This window comes from Salvelinus fontinalis, chromosome 14 (assembly GCF_029448725.1).
Source record: "Salvelinus fontinalis isolate EN_2023a chromosome 14, ASM2944872v1, whole genome shotgun sequence".
NCBI lineage: Eukaryota > Metazoa > Chordata > Actinopteri > Salmoniformes > Salmonidae > Salvelinus > Salvelinus fontinalis.
In genome coordinates, this window is record NC_074678.1 from 50,627,698 (window position 1) to 50,642,310 (window position 14,613).

Here is a 14,613-nt window from a genome sequence, read left to right on the forward strand (position 1 = left end):
ATTGATGGACAGTCGTTTCTATTTGCTTATTTGAGTTGTTCTTGCCATAATTTGGACTTGGTCTTGTAGAAAATAGTAAAAATAAAGAAAAACCCTTGTATGAGTAGGTGTATCCAAACTTTTGACTGGTGCTGTATATTGTCCCGTTTTGTAAGTATTTTAATGCTGTTGTTGTTTTGTTTTAGTTTATACTTGACTTCAATTAACATTAAGCCACTGATAGTTGGTTTGAGTAACATTGTTCTTTCACTCAGCTACCCATGCTTTTAATTATTTTAATTGGCAAAATAAAAGGTGTTAAAAACAATGAGAAACCAAGAAAAGTGTAACATTTTGGTACCTTAGTTCAGTCTAATAATAGCAATTGCACTAATCCAACCATTAATGGGTTATGGGTTTACTCTAACTTGTATTTATGATTTTAAACTAATGGTTGTATAATTGCTCATTCATACAATATTAAATAAAGTCACACAAATCAATTTTCATTTAAAAGACCAACTAATGATGGTACAAAACTCGTCTAAAATAAACACGCACTGATGTGAATTCACTGTCATTATTTCTGACTGAAGATTACTAGTATTGTTTTTCTCTCCAGCGCGAGGGTTGCAGAAAAACGTGTGTATGACATGTAAAATAACGGATTCATGCGAGACTGGCAGAATAGAAGCCTGTTTGTCGAAACAAAATCATACCGACATGATGCTTTAAATGTTCTAAGAATCGAAATATACAGTCTTTTGACAATGATTTAAATCATAATTTTTCTTCACCCTTTTCAAGAATCAGCCAATTTGACAACGATGAACTGTAATTTCACCAGGCACTAACTATATATACTTAACTATGGGTCTTTCAGAAGGGGGCTTTCATTATTGAGCAAAACAACTATTTTCAAGAGACAAGTGTCCTTCTGTTGAGAACAACGGACACCTTTACGGTCCTGTCAAGATTTTGATTTTCCATAAGTTCATTGTTGCTAACTGAAACGGTACCTGGGTTCTTGGAGTTGAGGGGGCGAATAAAGAACCAAACATGATAACATCTGCCGGTAAGCAGTAACGGTAGCAAATGTGAGCATGGAATACGGGAAAGATGCCGAGTCACATATTAGCTGGCTACCTATTTTACAAACTTTTCAAGCGAACTAACGTTACCAAACTAACTAGCTAGAAACAGACAAATGTATTCCAAAACATTATTGATAGTTAGCGTTAGCTATATTGTTTCATGACTCTATAGTCGGCATCAGCTGTTGGACAACAATTTAGCTAACGCTAACTAATGTTAGCTGGCTATCTAAATTTAGCTACTTAAACTCAGCAAAAAAGAAACGTCCTCTCACTGTCAACTGTGTTTATTTTCAGCAAACTTAACATGTGTAAATATTTGTATGAACATAACCAGATTCAATAACTGAGACAAACTGAACAAGTTCCACAGACATGTGACTAACAGAAATTGAATAATGTGTCCCTGAACAAAGGGGGGGTCAAAATCAATAGTAACAGTCAGTATCTGGTGTGGCCACCAGCTGCATTAAGTACTTAAGTGCATCTCTTCCTCATGGACTGCACCAGATTTGCCATTTCTTGCTGTGAGATGTTAACCCACTCTTCCACCAAGGCACCTGCAAGGTCCCGGACATTTCTGGGGGGAATGGCCCTAGCCCTCACCCTCCGATCCAGCAGGTCCCCGACGTGCTCAATGGGATTGAAATCCGGGCTCTTCGCTGGCCATGGCAGAACACTGACATTCCTGTCTTGCAGGAAATCACGAGCAGTATGGCTGGAGGGTCATGTCAGGATGAGCCTGCAGGAAGGGTACCACATGAGGGAGGAGGATGTCTCCCTGGTAATGCACAGTGTTGAGATTGCCTGCAGTGACAACTAGCTCAGTGCGATGATGCTGTGACACACCGCCCCAGACCATGACGGACCCTCCACTTCCAAATCGATCCCACTCCAGAGTACAGTCCTCGGTGTAACGCTCAATCCTTCGACGATAAACGCGAATCCGACCATCACCCCTGGTGAGACAAAACCGCAACTTGTCAGTGAAGAGCACTTTTTGCCAGTCCTGTCTGGTCCAGCGACGGTGGGTTTGTGCCCATGGACGACGTTGTTGCTGGTGAGGACCTGCCTTACAACAGGCCTACAAGCCCTCAGTCCAGCCTCTCTCAGCCTATTGCGGACAGTCTGAGCGCTGATGGAGGGATTGTGCGTTCCTGGTGTAACTCGGGCGTTGTTGCCATCCTGTACCTCTCCCGCAGGCTTGATGTTGTTGCACGTGGTCTGCCACTGCGAGGACGATTACCTGTCCGTCCTGTCTCCCTGTAGCGCTATCCAAATTATTGCCCTGGCCACATCGGCAGTCCTCATGCCTCCTTGCAGCATGCCTAAGGCACGTTCACGCAGATGAGCAGGGACCCTGGGCACCTTTCTTTTGGTGTTTTTCAGAGTCAGTAGAAAGGCCTCTTTAGTGTCCTATGTTTTCATAACTGTGACCTTAATTGCTTACCGTCTGTAAGCTGTTAGTGTCTTAACGACCGTTCCACATGTTCATGAATTGTTTATGGTTCATTGAACAGGCATGGGAAACGGTGTTTAAACCCTTTACAATGAAGATCTGTGAAGTTATTTGTATTTCTACTGATTATCTTTGAAAGACAGGGTCCTGAAAAAGGGACGTTTCTTTTTTTGCTGAGTTTAGTTAGTACCTGCATCATATTAGCTGTTACCTTGTTGTAAGGAAATAGCATCGTTTCAGCTAGGCTGGATGCTGTGTGAGAATTAAGGCTACCTGACTGACTTACCATTAAACTCGTCTTCTAAATTCCGGAGTACATAAAACAATATCTATAGGTGAAATAGATACAGTGGCTGTTGGTGCCGTTTAAGATAAGGGGACTATTTGTTTTTATGGGCCTTATTTCTATTACAGCATATTGGATGACTGTCAGTCATATTCCATTCACCCAGTTCAATGTAACATCGATAGGTTTAGGTTACTACATGATATTCAAATTTTCCCTATACCCATAATGATGTTGCTACAACCTAGCCTATGAGTGAAAGTTTACAGTGTAGGTGCAGAGGTCGAGAGAAACATTTTAGTAATCAAGGTGACAGTGACACATTCAATTCTGCTTTGCGCACGCTTGCCTGGATCTAGCTGATCGACGGTGCAACCGTTAGTTCAACAGTTACAAACGAGAGTATTTATTGGACAAATTCAGGTATGTTTATCCTCGTTCTGTTTGCTTCTGTTTAAGAAATGTTTTTCAACAGAATCGGAGGAATGAATACCCCTTGATCACACTCATAGTTCACTTTCATAGCAGCCACAAACAAAGAGCATAATTACTTTGCTTGTTAATTCCTTCTCACATCTACGCACTCTCCTCTCACCGATTCCCTTTGCTTGTAGGCTTCAGTGCACAACACATCAGCAGTATGTGATCAGGTGAAAAAAAACTTGCCAAGCCAAACTTTCATATCATAATCTTTAAACGCTACATCGTTGTCCCCATATTAGCTAACGTCAATCAACATAGCTACTAGAACTAACACATTAGTACTCCCTCTACAATCATGCAGTACAGTTAGCTAGCAGTTACACTAGCGGGCCCCGGTGGCAATAAATGAATAAAACTTACCTTGACTTGGAACATTTCCTGTGTTGTATAGCCAGAGCTAACATGGCAACCCTTTCTGTTTGAGTAGGCTAAACTAGCTAGCTACGTGAGAGAAAAATACAGCGAAATATTGCTAGCTCTCTCTCTTGCTTGTCCTTTTTCTTTCTTAAACTGTTAAACTATTGTCTTTCACTTTCTCGGTCATCTACTCACCACATTTATGCACTGCAGTGTTAGCTAGCTGTAGCTGATGGTTTCAGTACCATTATTTGATCCTTTGATTGGGTGGGCAATGTCACTTCATGCTGCAAGAGCTCTGATAGGTTGGAGGACGTCCTCCGTAAGTTGTCATAATAACTGCATGTCTATGGAAGGGGGTGAGAACCATTAGCCTCCTAGGTTTTGTATTTAAGGCAATGTACCCAGAGTAGGACGGAAACTAGCTATCCTCTGGCTACACCATGGTGCTACCCTACAGAGTGCTGTTGAGGCTACTGTAGACCTTAGTGTTCAATTATTTGGTGAAATGAATATATTTAGTATAGTTTTATCTAAAATGGATAGCTTTTTTAATGTTTCACTATTTTTATGAAATTCACTGAGTATGGTCCTCCCCTTCCTCTTCTGAGGAGCCTCCACTGGATATATATTGATTTTGACATGACATGTAGTAGGGACTAGAGGTCGACCGATTATGATTTTTCAATACCGATACCGATTATTGGAGGACAAAAAAAGCCGCTACCGATTAATCGGCCGATTTTATTTAAAAAAAAATAAATAAAATATATATATATATATATATATATATATATATATCATACACACACACACATTTTTGTCATAATGACAATTGCAACAATACTGAATGAACAATGAACACTTATTTTAACTTAATATAATACATAAATACACACACGCACACAGCTCTGAAGTGACAATGATACTGAAGAGTCTGCTTAGGAGACAAATACTCTCAACTGTTTGAATAAAAATAGAGTTTAAGTTACCTGTGATGAATGTTGAAAACAAAAACTTTAATTTCTATATGCAGGAAATCCTATTTTAATAATGGGCATGGTAAGAATTGACAACCAAAGTGCGAGTCATAATTCCCATGACACCTTCTAGCAAAATCTGAAAAGCGGTTCCTTCATTTATTCCATAGGATATTTTTAGATTCACTTAAAATAAAGGTCTTTGTTTCGTGTAGGCTTACATCACCGTGCCAATTTTATAACTGTGTAGATATCCATAGGACAAGGTAACTCTGATCAATATTGGCTAAATATAAGCGAAGATAAAAAAAAAAAAAATTGTGGAGTGGATTTATGAAAGTATGTTGACAAACGCTACCTTATCCTAGTGAGATTTACACGGGTATCAAAACGTCGAGGTGGTTTAAGCCTGCACGAAACACAGACCTTATTTGAAGTAGATCAAGACAGTCTCTGTGGAAGACATGAACGGTATAACGAAGGAACCCCTTTCAAATTCAGCCGCAAGTTATTACAGGAATAATAACGCATCGACTATTTCTCTCTAAACCATATACCTTTGACTAATCCGGAAACTATCACCTCGAAAACAAAACGTTTATTCCGTTCCGTATTTTATCTAACGGGTGGCATCCATGAGTCTAAATATTCCTGTTACATTGCACAACCTTCAATGTTGTCATAATTACGTAAAATTCGGACAAATTAGTTCGCAAAGAGCCAGGCGGCCCAAACTGTTGCATATACCCTGACTCTGCGTGCAATGAACGCAAGAGAAATGACACAATTTCACCTGGTTAATATTGCCTGCTAACCTGGATTTCTTTTAGCTAAATATGCAGGTTTAAAAATATATACTTGTGTATTGATTTTAAGAAAGGCATTGATGTTTATGGTTAAGTACACATTGGAGCAATGACAGTCATTGATTGATTGTTTTTTATAAGATAAGTTTAATGCTAGCTAGCAACTTACCTTAGCTTACTGCATTCGCTAACAGGCAGGCTCCTCATGGAGTGCAATGTAATCAGGTGTTAGAGCATTGGACTAGTTAACTGTAAGGTTGCAAGATTGGATCCCCCGAGCTGACAAGGTTAAAAATCGAGGCAGAACATTCCTAGGCCGTCATTGAAAATAAGAATGTGTTCTTAACCTGTCTAGGCTGAGGGTGCCGCTAGCGGCACTCCCCCCCCACCCCCACTGAAAAGGCAGAGCCGCGAAATTATTATTATTATTTTTTTTTAAATATTTAACTTCCACACATTAAAGTCCAATACAGCTAATGAAAGACACAGATCTTGTGAATCCAGCCAACATGTCCGATTTTTAAAATGTTTTACAGGGAAGACACAATATGTAAAGATGTAAATCTATTACCTAAAAACACATTAGCATAATCCACCATCTTTTATTTGTCCACCAACACCAGTAGCTATCACCAATTCGGCTAAACTAAGATATTTATAGCCCCTAACCAAGAAAAAAAACTCATCAGATGACAGTCTGATAACATATTTATGGTATGGGATAGGTTTTGTTAGAAAAATGTGCATATTTCAGGTAGATGGCATAGGTTACAATTGCACCCACCGTCACAAATGGACTACAATAACTACATAGAGCAACGTGTTTACCTACTTACTAATCATCAAACCTTTCGTAAAAATACACAGCATACACTAATCGAAAGACACAGATCCTGTGAATACAGACAATATTTCAGATTTTCTAAGTGTCTTACAGCGAAAACACAATAAATCGTTATATTAGCATAGCACATAGCACATAGCAGCCCAGCATTGATTCTAGCCAAAGTGAGCGATAACGTCAACATCGCCAAAATATATTAATTTTTTCACTAACCTTCTCAGAATTCTTCAGATGACACTCCTGTAACATCATATTACACAATCCATATAGAGTTTGATCGAAAATGTGCATATTTAGCCACCAAAATCATGGTTAGACAATGTGAAATGTAGCCCAGCTGGTGAGAAAATGTCCGTGCGCCATATTAGACAGTGATCTACTCTTATACATAAATACTCATAAACGTGACAAAAAAATATAGGGTGGACAGGGATTGATAGACAATTTAATTCTTAACAATCGCGGAATTACATTTTTTAAATTATCCTTACTTTTCAATACAGTTTGCGCCAAGCGAAGCTACGTCAAAAAACATGGCGTCCTAAGCCACTAACATTTTTCGACAGAAACACGATTTATCATAATAAAAATGTCCTACTTTGAGCTGTTCTTCCATCAGTATCTTGGGCAAAGGATCCTTTCTTGGGTCTAATCGTCTTTTGGTGGAAAGCTGTCCTCTTGCCATGTGGAAATGCCAACTGCGTTCGGGATGAACTGGAAGCGTGCCCAGCAATTCACAGCGTTTCAGAAATAAATGTCCCAAAATCGCACTAAACGGATATAAATTGCTATAAAACGCTTTAAATTAACTACCTTATGATGTTTTTAACTCCCATAACGAGTAGAAACATGACCAGAGTAATATTACTCCCTCCACTAATGCTTGGAACAAGTGCGGGTCGATGTCCTCCAGGCGCATTACGCAGCAAGAAAAGAGTTCCTAGCTACAGGGTTTTTTAATTTGTAGTGCCTGTGAACGCGCAATCGACCCCATTCAAATCGTCATCACGTAAAGGCATCCAGGGGAAGACGTAAGCAGTGTCCGTATACTCATAGCAATAACTGTGGCCTTTTAACTGACTCCAGATCAGGGGCCAACATTTCTGAAATCTGACTCCATGTCAGGGAAATTGCTGTAGAATGGGTTCTGTTCCACTTAGAGACAAAATTTCAACTCCTATAGAAACTATAGACTGTTTTCTATCCAATAATAATAATAATATGCATATTGTACGATCAAGAATTTTGTGGGAAGCCGTTTCAAAAATTACACGATTAGCATAAATAGTGACAACAGCGCCCCCAGCCTCAACAGGTTAACTGACTTGCCTAGTTAAATAAAGATTAATTAAAGGTGTAAAAAAATAAAAAAATTGGCGCCCAAAAATACCGATTTTCGATTGTTATGAAAACTTGAAATCGGCCCCGATTAATCGACCATTCCGATTAATCGGTCGACCTCTAGTAGGGACGTCTAACGTTCAGCTTTCTGCACAGACCCTATGGACGCTCTAGTCGAATGTTTGGTTCAATTGTTCTTAGGAGCAATTTTTAAATCTTTAAAGGGTAAACATTTTTATAGTATCATCCTAAATAAAGATATTGAATTATTTAGCCAAATCTAATTAATGTATATTACGCTACTTTCATGAAGTGGACAGTGTACAAGCTGATGTTTGACCACAGTGAATTGAGGGGGTGTTACACATCCTTTTTACCTCAGATTGGTGATGTTTATAGTCAACACGATGACAATATCATTTGCTTAAAACGGATCAATATCTTTGGTTTTGTACTGTTGATTTAGTCATACGCTGGGGGTCGCAGAAAAGGATAGCTGCATTCTTAAATGGCATGGATAATTCGAAGTGTTCGCTATATTAGTCGCTGGCCACACACCAATACACGACTTTGAAATTCAAACTATCATTCAAATAGCAGCCAACCATTGTCACTTGATATCCTGTGGCGGATTATGAATAGTTGGGATTAACAGAAAAAGTAGTTTGTCCCCTTGCGTGATGGCAGCCACCCAAAATCAACATCCAACCATGTATAGGTTATTACAAGTTTCCATGTGGCCGTTGAATAGTGTTAGTTTAAACAATGCTACACCCCAAATGTTTTCCCCCTGTTCTATTGATTTCAGCGTGATATCGATGGACGTGATTAACAAAAATTTGCCGACCCACTTGAAACAAAATGCAACACTTCAAAATGTAGCTAGCTGTGTACAGTCGTGGCCAAAAGTTTTGAGAATGACAAATATTAATTTCCACAAAGTTTGCTGCTTCAGTTTCTTTAGATATTTTTGTCAGATATTACTATGGAATACTGAAGTATAATTACAAGCATTTCATAAGTGTCAAAGGCTTTTATTGATAATTCATGAAGTTGATGCAAAGAGTCAATATTTGCAGGGTTGACCCTTCTTTTTCAAGACCTCTGCAATCCACCCTGGCATGCTGTCAATTAACTTCTGGGCCACATCCTGACTGATGGCAGCCCATTCTTGCATAATCAATGCTTGGAGTTTGTCAGAATTTGTGTGTGTTTTTTTTGTCCACCCGCCTCTTGAGGATTGACCGCAAGTTCTCAATGGGATTAAGGTCTGGGGAGTTTCCTGGCCATGGATGCAAAATATCGATGTTTTGTTCCCCGAGCCACTTAGTTATCACTTTTGCCTTATGACAAGGTGCTCTATCATCCTGGAAAAAGCATTGTTCGCCACCAAACTGTTCTTGGATGGTTGGGAGAAGTTGCTCTCGGAGGATGTGTTGTGTGGTGTTCTAAGTTATACACTATAGCCCTTACTATACCACATGTGATTGAATATTAGCAACTGTTGGCCTGGGCGCCTGGGTGTCTGTGTGTGTGTCCTGGAAGCAACAGTTAGCCCCAGATAAGTGTGCTGGGAAGCTGTGGTTAGCCTTGAGCGAGAACAGTGTGCTTTTGTATGCAGGTGCAAATAGCTCAGACAATGTTGCAGAGCTGTCTGACCTCAGCCTCTGGGGTGAGGGAGCGTAATCTACACAGCAACAGCGCCGGGATACCAAAGAGCGCAAAGAGGCTAGGACTAGCCTGAGCGCCAGCGATAGGCTGGGTGAGTCTAAACCACGCCCAGTCACCACTCTGTGACAGGCCGGCTCGGAAGCAGGAACTACCTCTGTCAGAGTATATTATAATATCTTTGTCAGGAACAAGTCAGTTCTGTCTTATCCTGCGTGATGATACATTGAACCCGTATATACGAAAATTGCATTTGCCATTTATTGCTTAGTTAATAAAAAATACATAGCATACAATCGGTGACTCATTGTCATACTTATCCTTATTCATGGCTGTGTTCTTAGGCAACATTTTGAGTGAGCCCACTCCCTTGGCTGAGAAGCAACCCCACACATGAATGGTCTCAGGATGCTTTACTGTTGGCATGACACAGGACTGATGGTAGCGCTCATCTTGTCTTCTCCGGACAAGCTTTTTCCCGGATGTCCCAAACTTGCTGGACTTTCTTGGGCGCCCTGATGCCTTCTTCACAACAATTGAACCGCTCTCCTTGAAGTTCTTGATGATCTGATAAATGGTTGATTTAGGTGCAATCTTACTGGCAGCAGTATCCTTACCTGTGAAGCCCTTTTTGTGCAAAGCAATAATGACGGCACGTGTTTCCTTGCAGGTGACCATGTTTGACAGAGGAAGAACAATGATTCCAAGCACAACCCTTCTTTTGAAGCTTCCAGTCTGTTATTCAAACTCAATCAACATGACAGAGTGATCTCCAGCCTTGTCCTCGTCAACACTCACACCTGTGTTAACGAGAGAATCACTGACATGATGTCAGCTGGTCCTTTTGTGGCAGGGCTGAAATGCATTGGAAATGTTTTTGGGGGATTCAGTTCATTTGCATGGCAAAGAGGAACTTTGCAATTAATCTGATCACTCTTCATAACATTCTGGAGTATATGCAAATTGCCATCATACAAACTGAGGCAGCAGACTTTGAAAATTAATATTTGTGTCATTCTCAAAACTTTTGGCCACGATTGTACACAATGTCCTCTAACCAGTGATGTTCATATTGTTCCTAGATTCTGTGCGGTTTTGAGCTGTGTTATTTTTAACAGGACGTGCAACCTCATCCCCCACTGTTGTTTCTCCTTTAGTTTTGATGACCCTCATATCAAAATGTGTCATTCCAAAATGTACTGTGCCTTCAAAAAGTATTCACACCCCTTTACTTTTTCTATATTTTGTTGTTACAGCCTGAATTAAACATTTATTAAATTGAGGTTGTCACTGATCTACACAATACCCCGTATGTCAAAGTGGAATTAATTAAATGAAAATCTGAAATGTCTTGAGTCGATAAGTTTTTGACCCTTTTGTTATGGCAAGCCTAAATAAGTTCAGGGGTAAAAATAAGGTCTAGGGCTGTGACGGTAATTTAAAAACGGTGTAACTGATGGTTATGGATAAAGACCGTAAGGAAATTAAAATATCCATCAAAACCGTTTAAATAGGCCTACATTCATTATAGGAAAGTTTCATTTTTTTTTTTTTTTATTAACTTAATTTTAATGTAGTTGGAGTGTTTTACTAATGATTATAAGCAAGTGTTTTGCTAACTTAGTCTAAACGTTCTACATCTCCTCCTATTTCCAACTGATGATGCACGGGGTGTAGAGTGCTATAGACTAATCGTTTGATGTGAACCTGCATTGTATGAAAGTCTTCATTGCTTGCTAGTAAATCGGTCTGACTATTTATAAATTATTCAACAGCAGTCAAAGGCTGTTCAGGCTCTTAGGCCTATAATGCGCTAATGTTGTTTCAAATGGAAAATGCGCCAATCCTCTCCAACCTAACATGCAAGGATGTTAATGGTTAATCGGTTAGCAGCAGAAAATACATTTGACGTTTCATGCTTATCGGTCTATAGGTTAATTTGCATAATTTTGTGTAATGAAATTGCTGTGTGTATTTTCGTTAGTCGTCACAAAAACAAACATATGTCAAATCAAATGTATATAGCCCTTCTTACATCAGCTGATATCTCAAAGTGCTGTACAGAAACCCAGCCTAAAACCCCAAACAGCAAGCAATGCAGGTGTAGAAGCACGGTGGCTAGGAAAAACTCCCTAGAAAGTCCAAAACCTAGGAAGAAACCTAGAGAGGAACCAGGCTATGAGGGGTGGCCAGTCCTCTTCTGGCTGTGCCGGGTGGAGATTATAACAGAACATGGCCAAGATGTTCAATTGTTCATAAATGACCAGCATGGTCAAATAATAATAATCACAGTAGTTGTCGAGGGTGCAGCAAGTCAGCACCTCAGGAGTAAATGTCAGTTGGCTTTTCATAGCCGATCATTAAGAGTATCTCTACCGCTCCTGCGCTCTCTAGAGAGTTGAAAACAGCAGGTCTGGGACAGGTAGCACGTCCGGTGAACAGGTCAGGGTTCCATAGCCGCAGGCAGCACAGTTGAAACTGGAGCAGCAGCACGGCCAGGTGGACTGGGGACAGCAAGGAGTCATGGTCCTAGGGCTCAGGTCCTCCGAGAGAGAGAAAGAAAGAGAATTAGAGAGAGCATACTTAAATTCACACAGGACACCGGAAGACAGGAGAAGTACTCCAGATATAACAAACTGACCCTAGCCCCCCGACACATAAACTACTGCATAAATACTGGAGGCTGAGACAGGAGGGGTCAGGAGACACTGTGGCCCCATCTGATGATACCCCCGGACAGGGCCAAACAGGAAGGATATAACCCCACCCACTTTGCCGACGCACAGCCCCCACACCACTAGAGGGAAAGCACCACTAGTGGGAATGCACCACTAGAGGGGTAGGCCAAGTATAGCCCACAAAGATCTCCGCCACGGCACAACCCAAGGGGTGGGGGGGCGCCAACCCAGACAGGAAGATCACGTCAGTGACTCAACCCACTCAAGTGACGCACCCCTCCTAGGGACGGCATGAAAGAGCACCAGTAAGCCAGTGACTCAGCCCCTGTAATAGGGTTAGAGGCAGAGAATCCCAGTGGAGAGAGGGGAACCGGCCAGGCAGAGACAGCAAGAGCGGTTCGTTGCTCCAGAGCCTTTCCGTTCACTTTCACACTCCTGGCCAGACTACACTCAATCATATGACCCACTGATGAGATGAGTCTTCAGTAAAGACTTAAAGGTTGAGACCGAGTCTGCGTCTCTCACATGGGTAGGCAGACCATTCCATAAAAATGGAGATCTATAGGAGAAAGCCCTGCCTCCAGCTGTTTGCTTAGAAATTCTAGGGACAATTAGGAAGCCTGCGTCTTGTGACCGTAGCGTACGTGTAGGTATGTACGGCAGGACCAACTCGGAAAGATAGGTAGGAGCAAGCCCATGTAATGCTTTGTAGGTTAGCAGTAAAACCTTGAAATCAGCCCATGCCTTAACAGGAAGCCAGTGTAGGGAGGCTAGCACTGGAGTAATATGATCCACTTTTTTGGTTCTAGTCAGGATTCTAGCAGCCGTATTTAGCACTAATATGTCTGTGAAATGTCAATGAAGCACTAAGCTTCCCGCTAGCTTTTTATTTTCAAAGCCTTTTACATTTATTTCAGCTTGTGTCATGCTAATTTTGCTATTTGCGAGCTGTGAAAACAACTAGAAAGACAATTACCACAAAATGTAAATTCCTCAAGTTTTGTCAAGAAAGCTGCACCGCTCTGTCAACAGAGCTCTGTGCTTATCAGATGTATTAAGTTACAACATTTTGGGATATAATGTTAATTATATGTTAGAATAAGACCCCACTGAATGATTCATAACATAAATAATCATATTTGTCTTGGTGAAATGTATTTTTATAACATAAGTGAAATGTCATCACCTGAGCGTGTTAGTGGGTGGACACCCTACTAGTTGTCAACAGTTGTGCCCGGCTCATCTAGCCAATAGGCAAACTAGATAATGTAAAACAACATGCTGTATCATTTGTTTTCAAAGCCTGGTAAACGCGGCTACTCGTTTGACCTGTTTGGACTTCACATGTAGCTAATTCAACTAGCTAGGTAACTATGACAAATGTTAGCTAGCTAGGTACACATGTATCAGGTTTTATCCATGATGTTGAAACTGACTAGCTACATATTCTTTGATTTCAGCTGGAATCATTTCGCTCCTGGATGAGGAGGAGCCCCAGCTCAAGGTATCATAAACACAGCTTGTTATTCAGTGAGAATACACCAGGGGTCACCAATCCTGGCCCTAGAGTAGACCAAAATCCTATTAGACCATGATCTTTAAATGTTATTCTAACGTTGGGATTGTTTTGCTTGTAGGAGTTTGCTCTGCACAAGCTGAACTCCATTGTCAATGACTTCTGGGCTGAGATATCGGGATCTGTTGACAAAATGTATGTGTTTTTTAATAAGAAAATGAAGCACAAAGTTGTCCAGTTTTATTGGAAGAGAAACATGACAAGGTAAAGTTCTTCATGATAAATGGGTTTATTTCTAAATGGTGTTCTCTCCTCACAGCGAGGTCCTGTATGAAGATGAGACATTTCGGAGCAGGGCGTTTGCTGCCTTGGTGGCTTCTAAAGTGTTCTACCACCTCGGGGCATTTGATGAGTCGTTGAACTACGCTCTGGGTGCAGGAGACCTTTTCAATGTCACAGACGACTCTGAGTATGTGGAGACCATTATCGGTGAGTGATCTCACAACTGCATGTTTTGGTGTCCCCAAGTACACAATCTTGATGACCTCAGGGTCCTGCTGATCTTTAGGCTTCCCTTTTGTTACATTACCCATAGACACCTCAATAATGTTCAATTGATGTATACCCACTGACCAGCGTTGCTAATTCAGATATCAACTCACTGATACAACAAATCACAGCGGGTAATTATTCCTCAGTGGTATAAAGCAGTTATTTGATGACTTCTGTCTCTCCCTCTTAGCCAAATGTATCGACCACTACACCAAGCAACGGGTGGAGAACGCTGAGCTTCCCGAGGATGAGGAGAAGAAGAGCATCGACCCCTGGCTGGAGGGCATCGTCAACAAGATGTTCTTGCGGTGCCTGGGTGACCACAAGTACAAGCAGGCCATCGGCATTGCCCTGGAGACGCGGCGCCTGGACATCTTTGAGAAGACCATCCTCAAATCGGTCAGTGGTTTCCCTGTTCGTCTTCTGAACCAATTCTGTTTTGGTTACACAAATTAAGTTTAATTTGACTACTTAATGTAATCAAAAATTATTAGCTTCATGAAAATCCACAGATCTGTTTTTCTTCCAGTGACAACTTGCAATCCTAACCCTCTTCCTTTTTCTCGTTTT

At 40.9% G+C, this 14,613-nt stretch overlaps 1 protein-coding gene across 1 annotated transcript in view; it reads left to right on the forward strand.

Moving 5' to 3' along the window:
• Positions 1-861: 861 nt before the first annotated feature.
• LOC129811081 (26S proteasome non-ATPase regulatory subunit 1-like) overlaps positions 862-14,613 on the forward strand; it is a 106,026-nt gene continuing 92,274 nt past the window's right edge. The window contains exons 1-5 of the mRNA XM_055862234.1: positions 862-1,054; positions 13,436-13,479; positions 13,613-13,686; positions 13,811-13,980; positions 14,234-14,442. Of these exons, the coding sequence (XP_055718209.1) occupies positions 1,039-1,054; positions 13,436-13,479; positions 13,613-13,686; positions 13,811-13,980; positions 14,234-14,442 (513 nt within the window). The 5' untranslated portion in view covers positions 862-1,038. The remainder of the gene's footprint in view (positions 1,055-13,435; positions 13,480-13,612; positions 13,687-13,810; positions 13,981-14,233; positions 14,443-14,613) is intronic.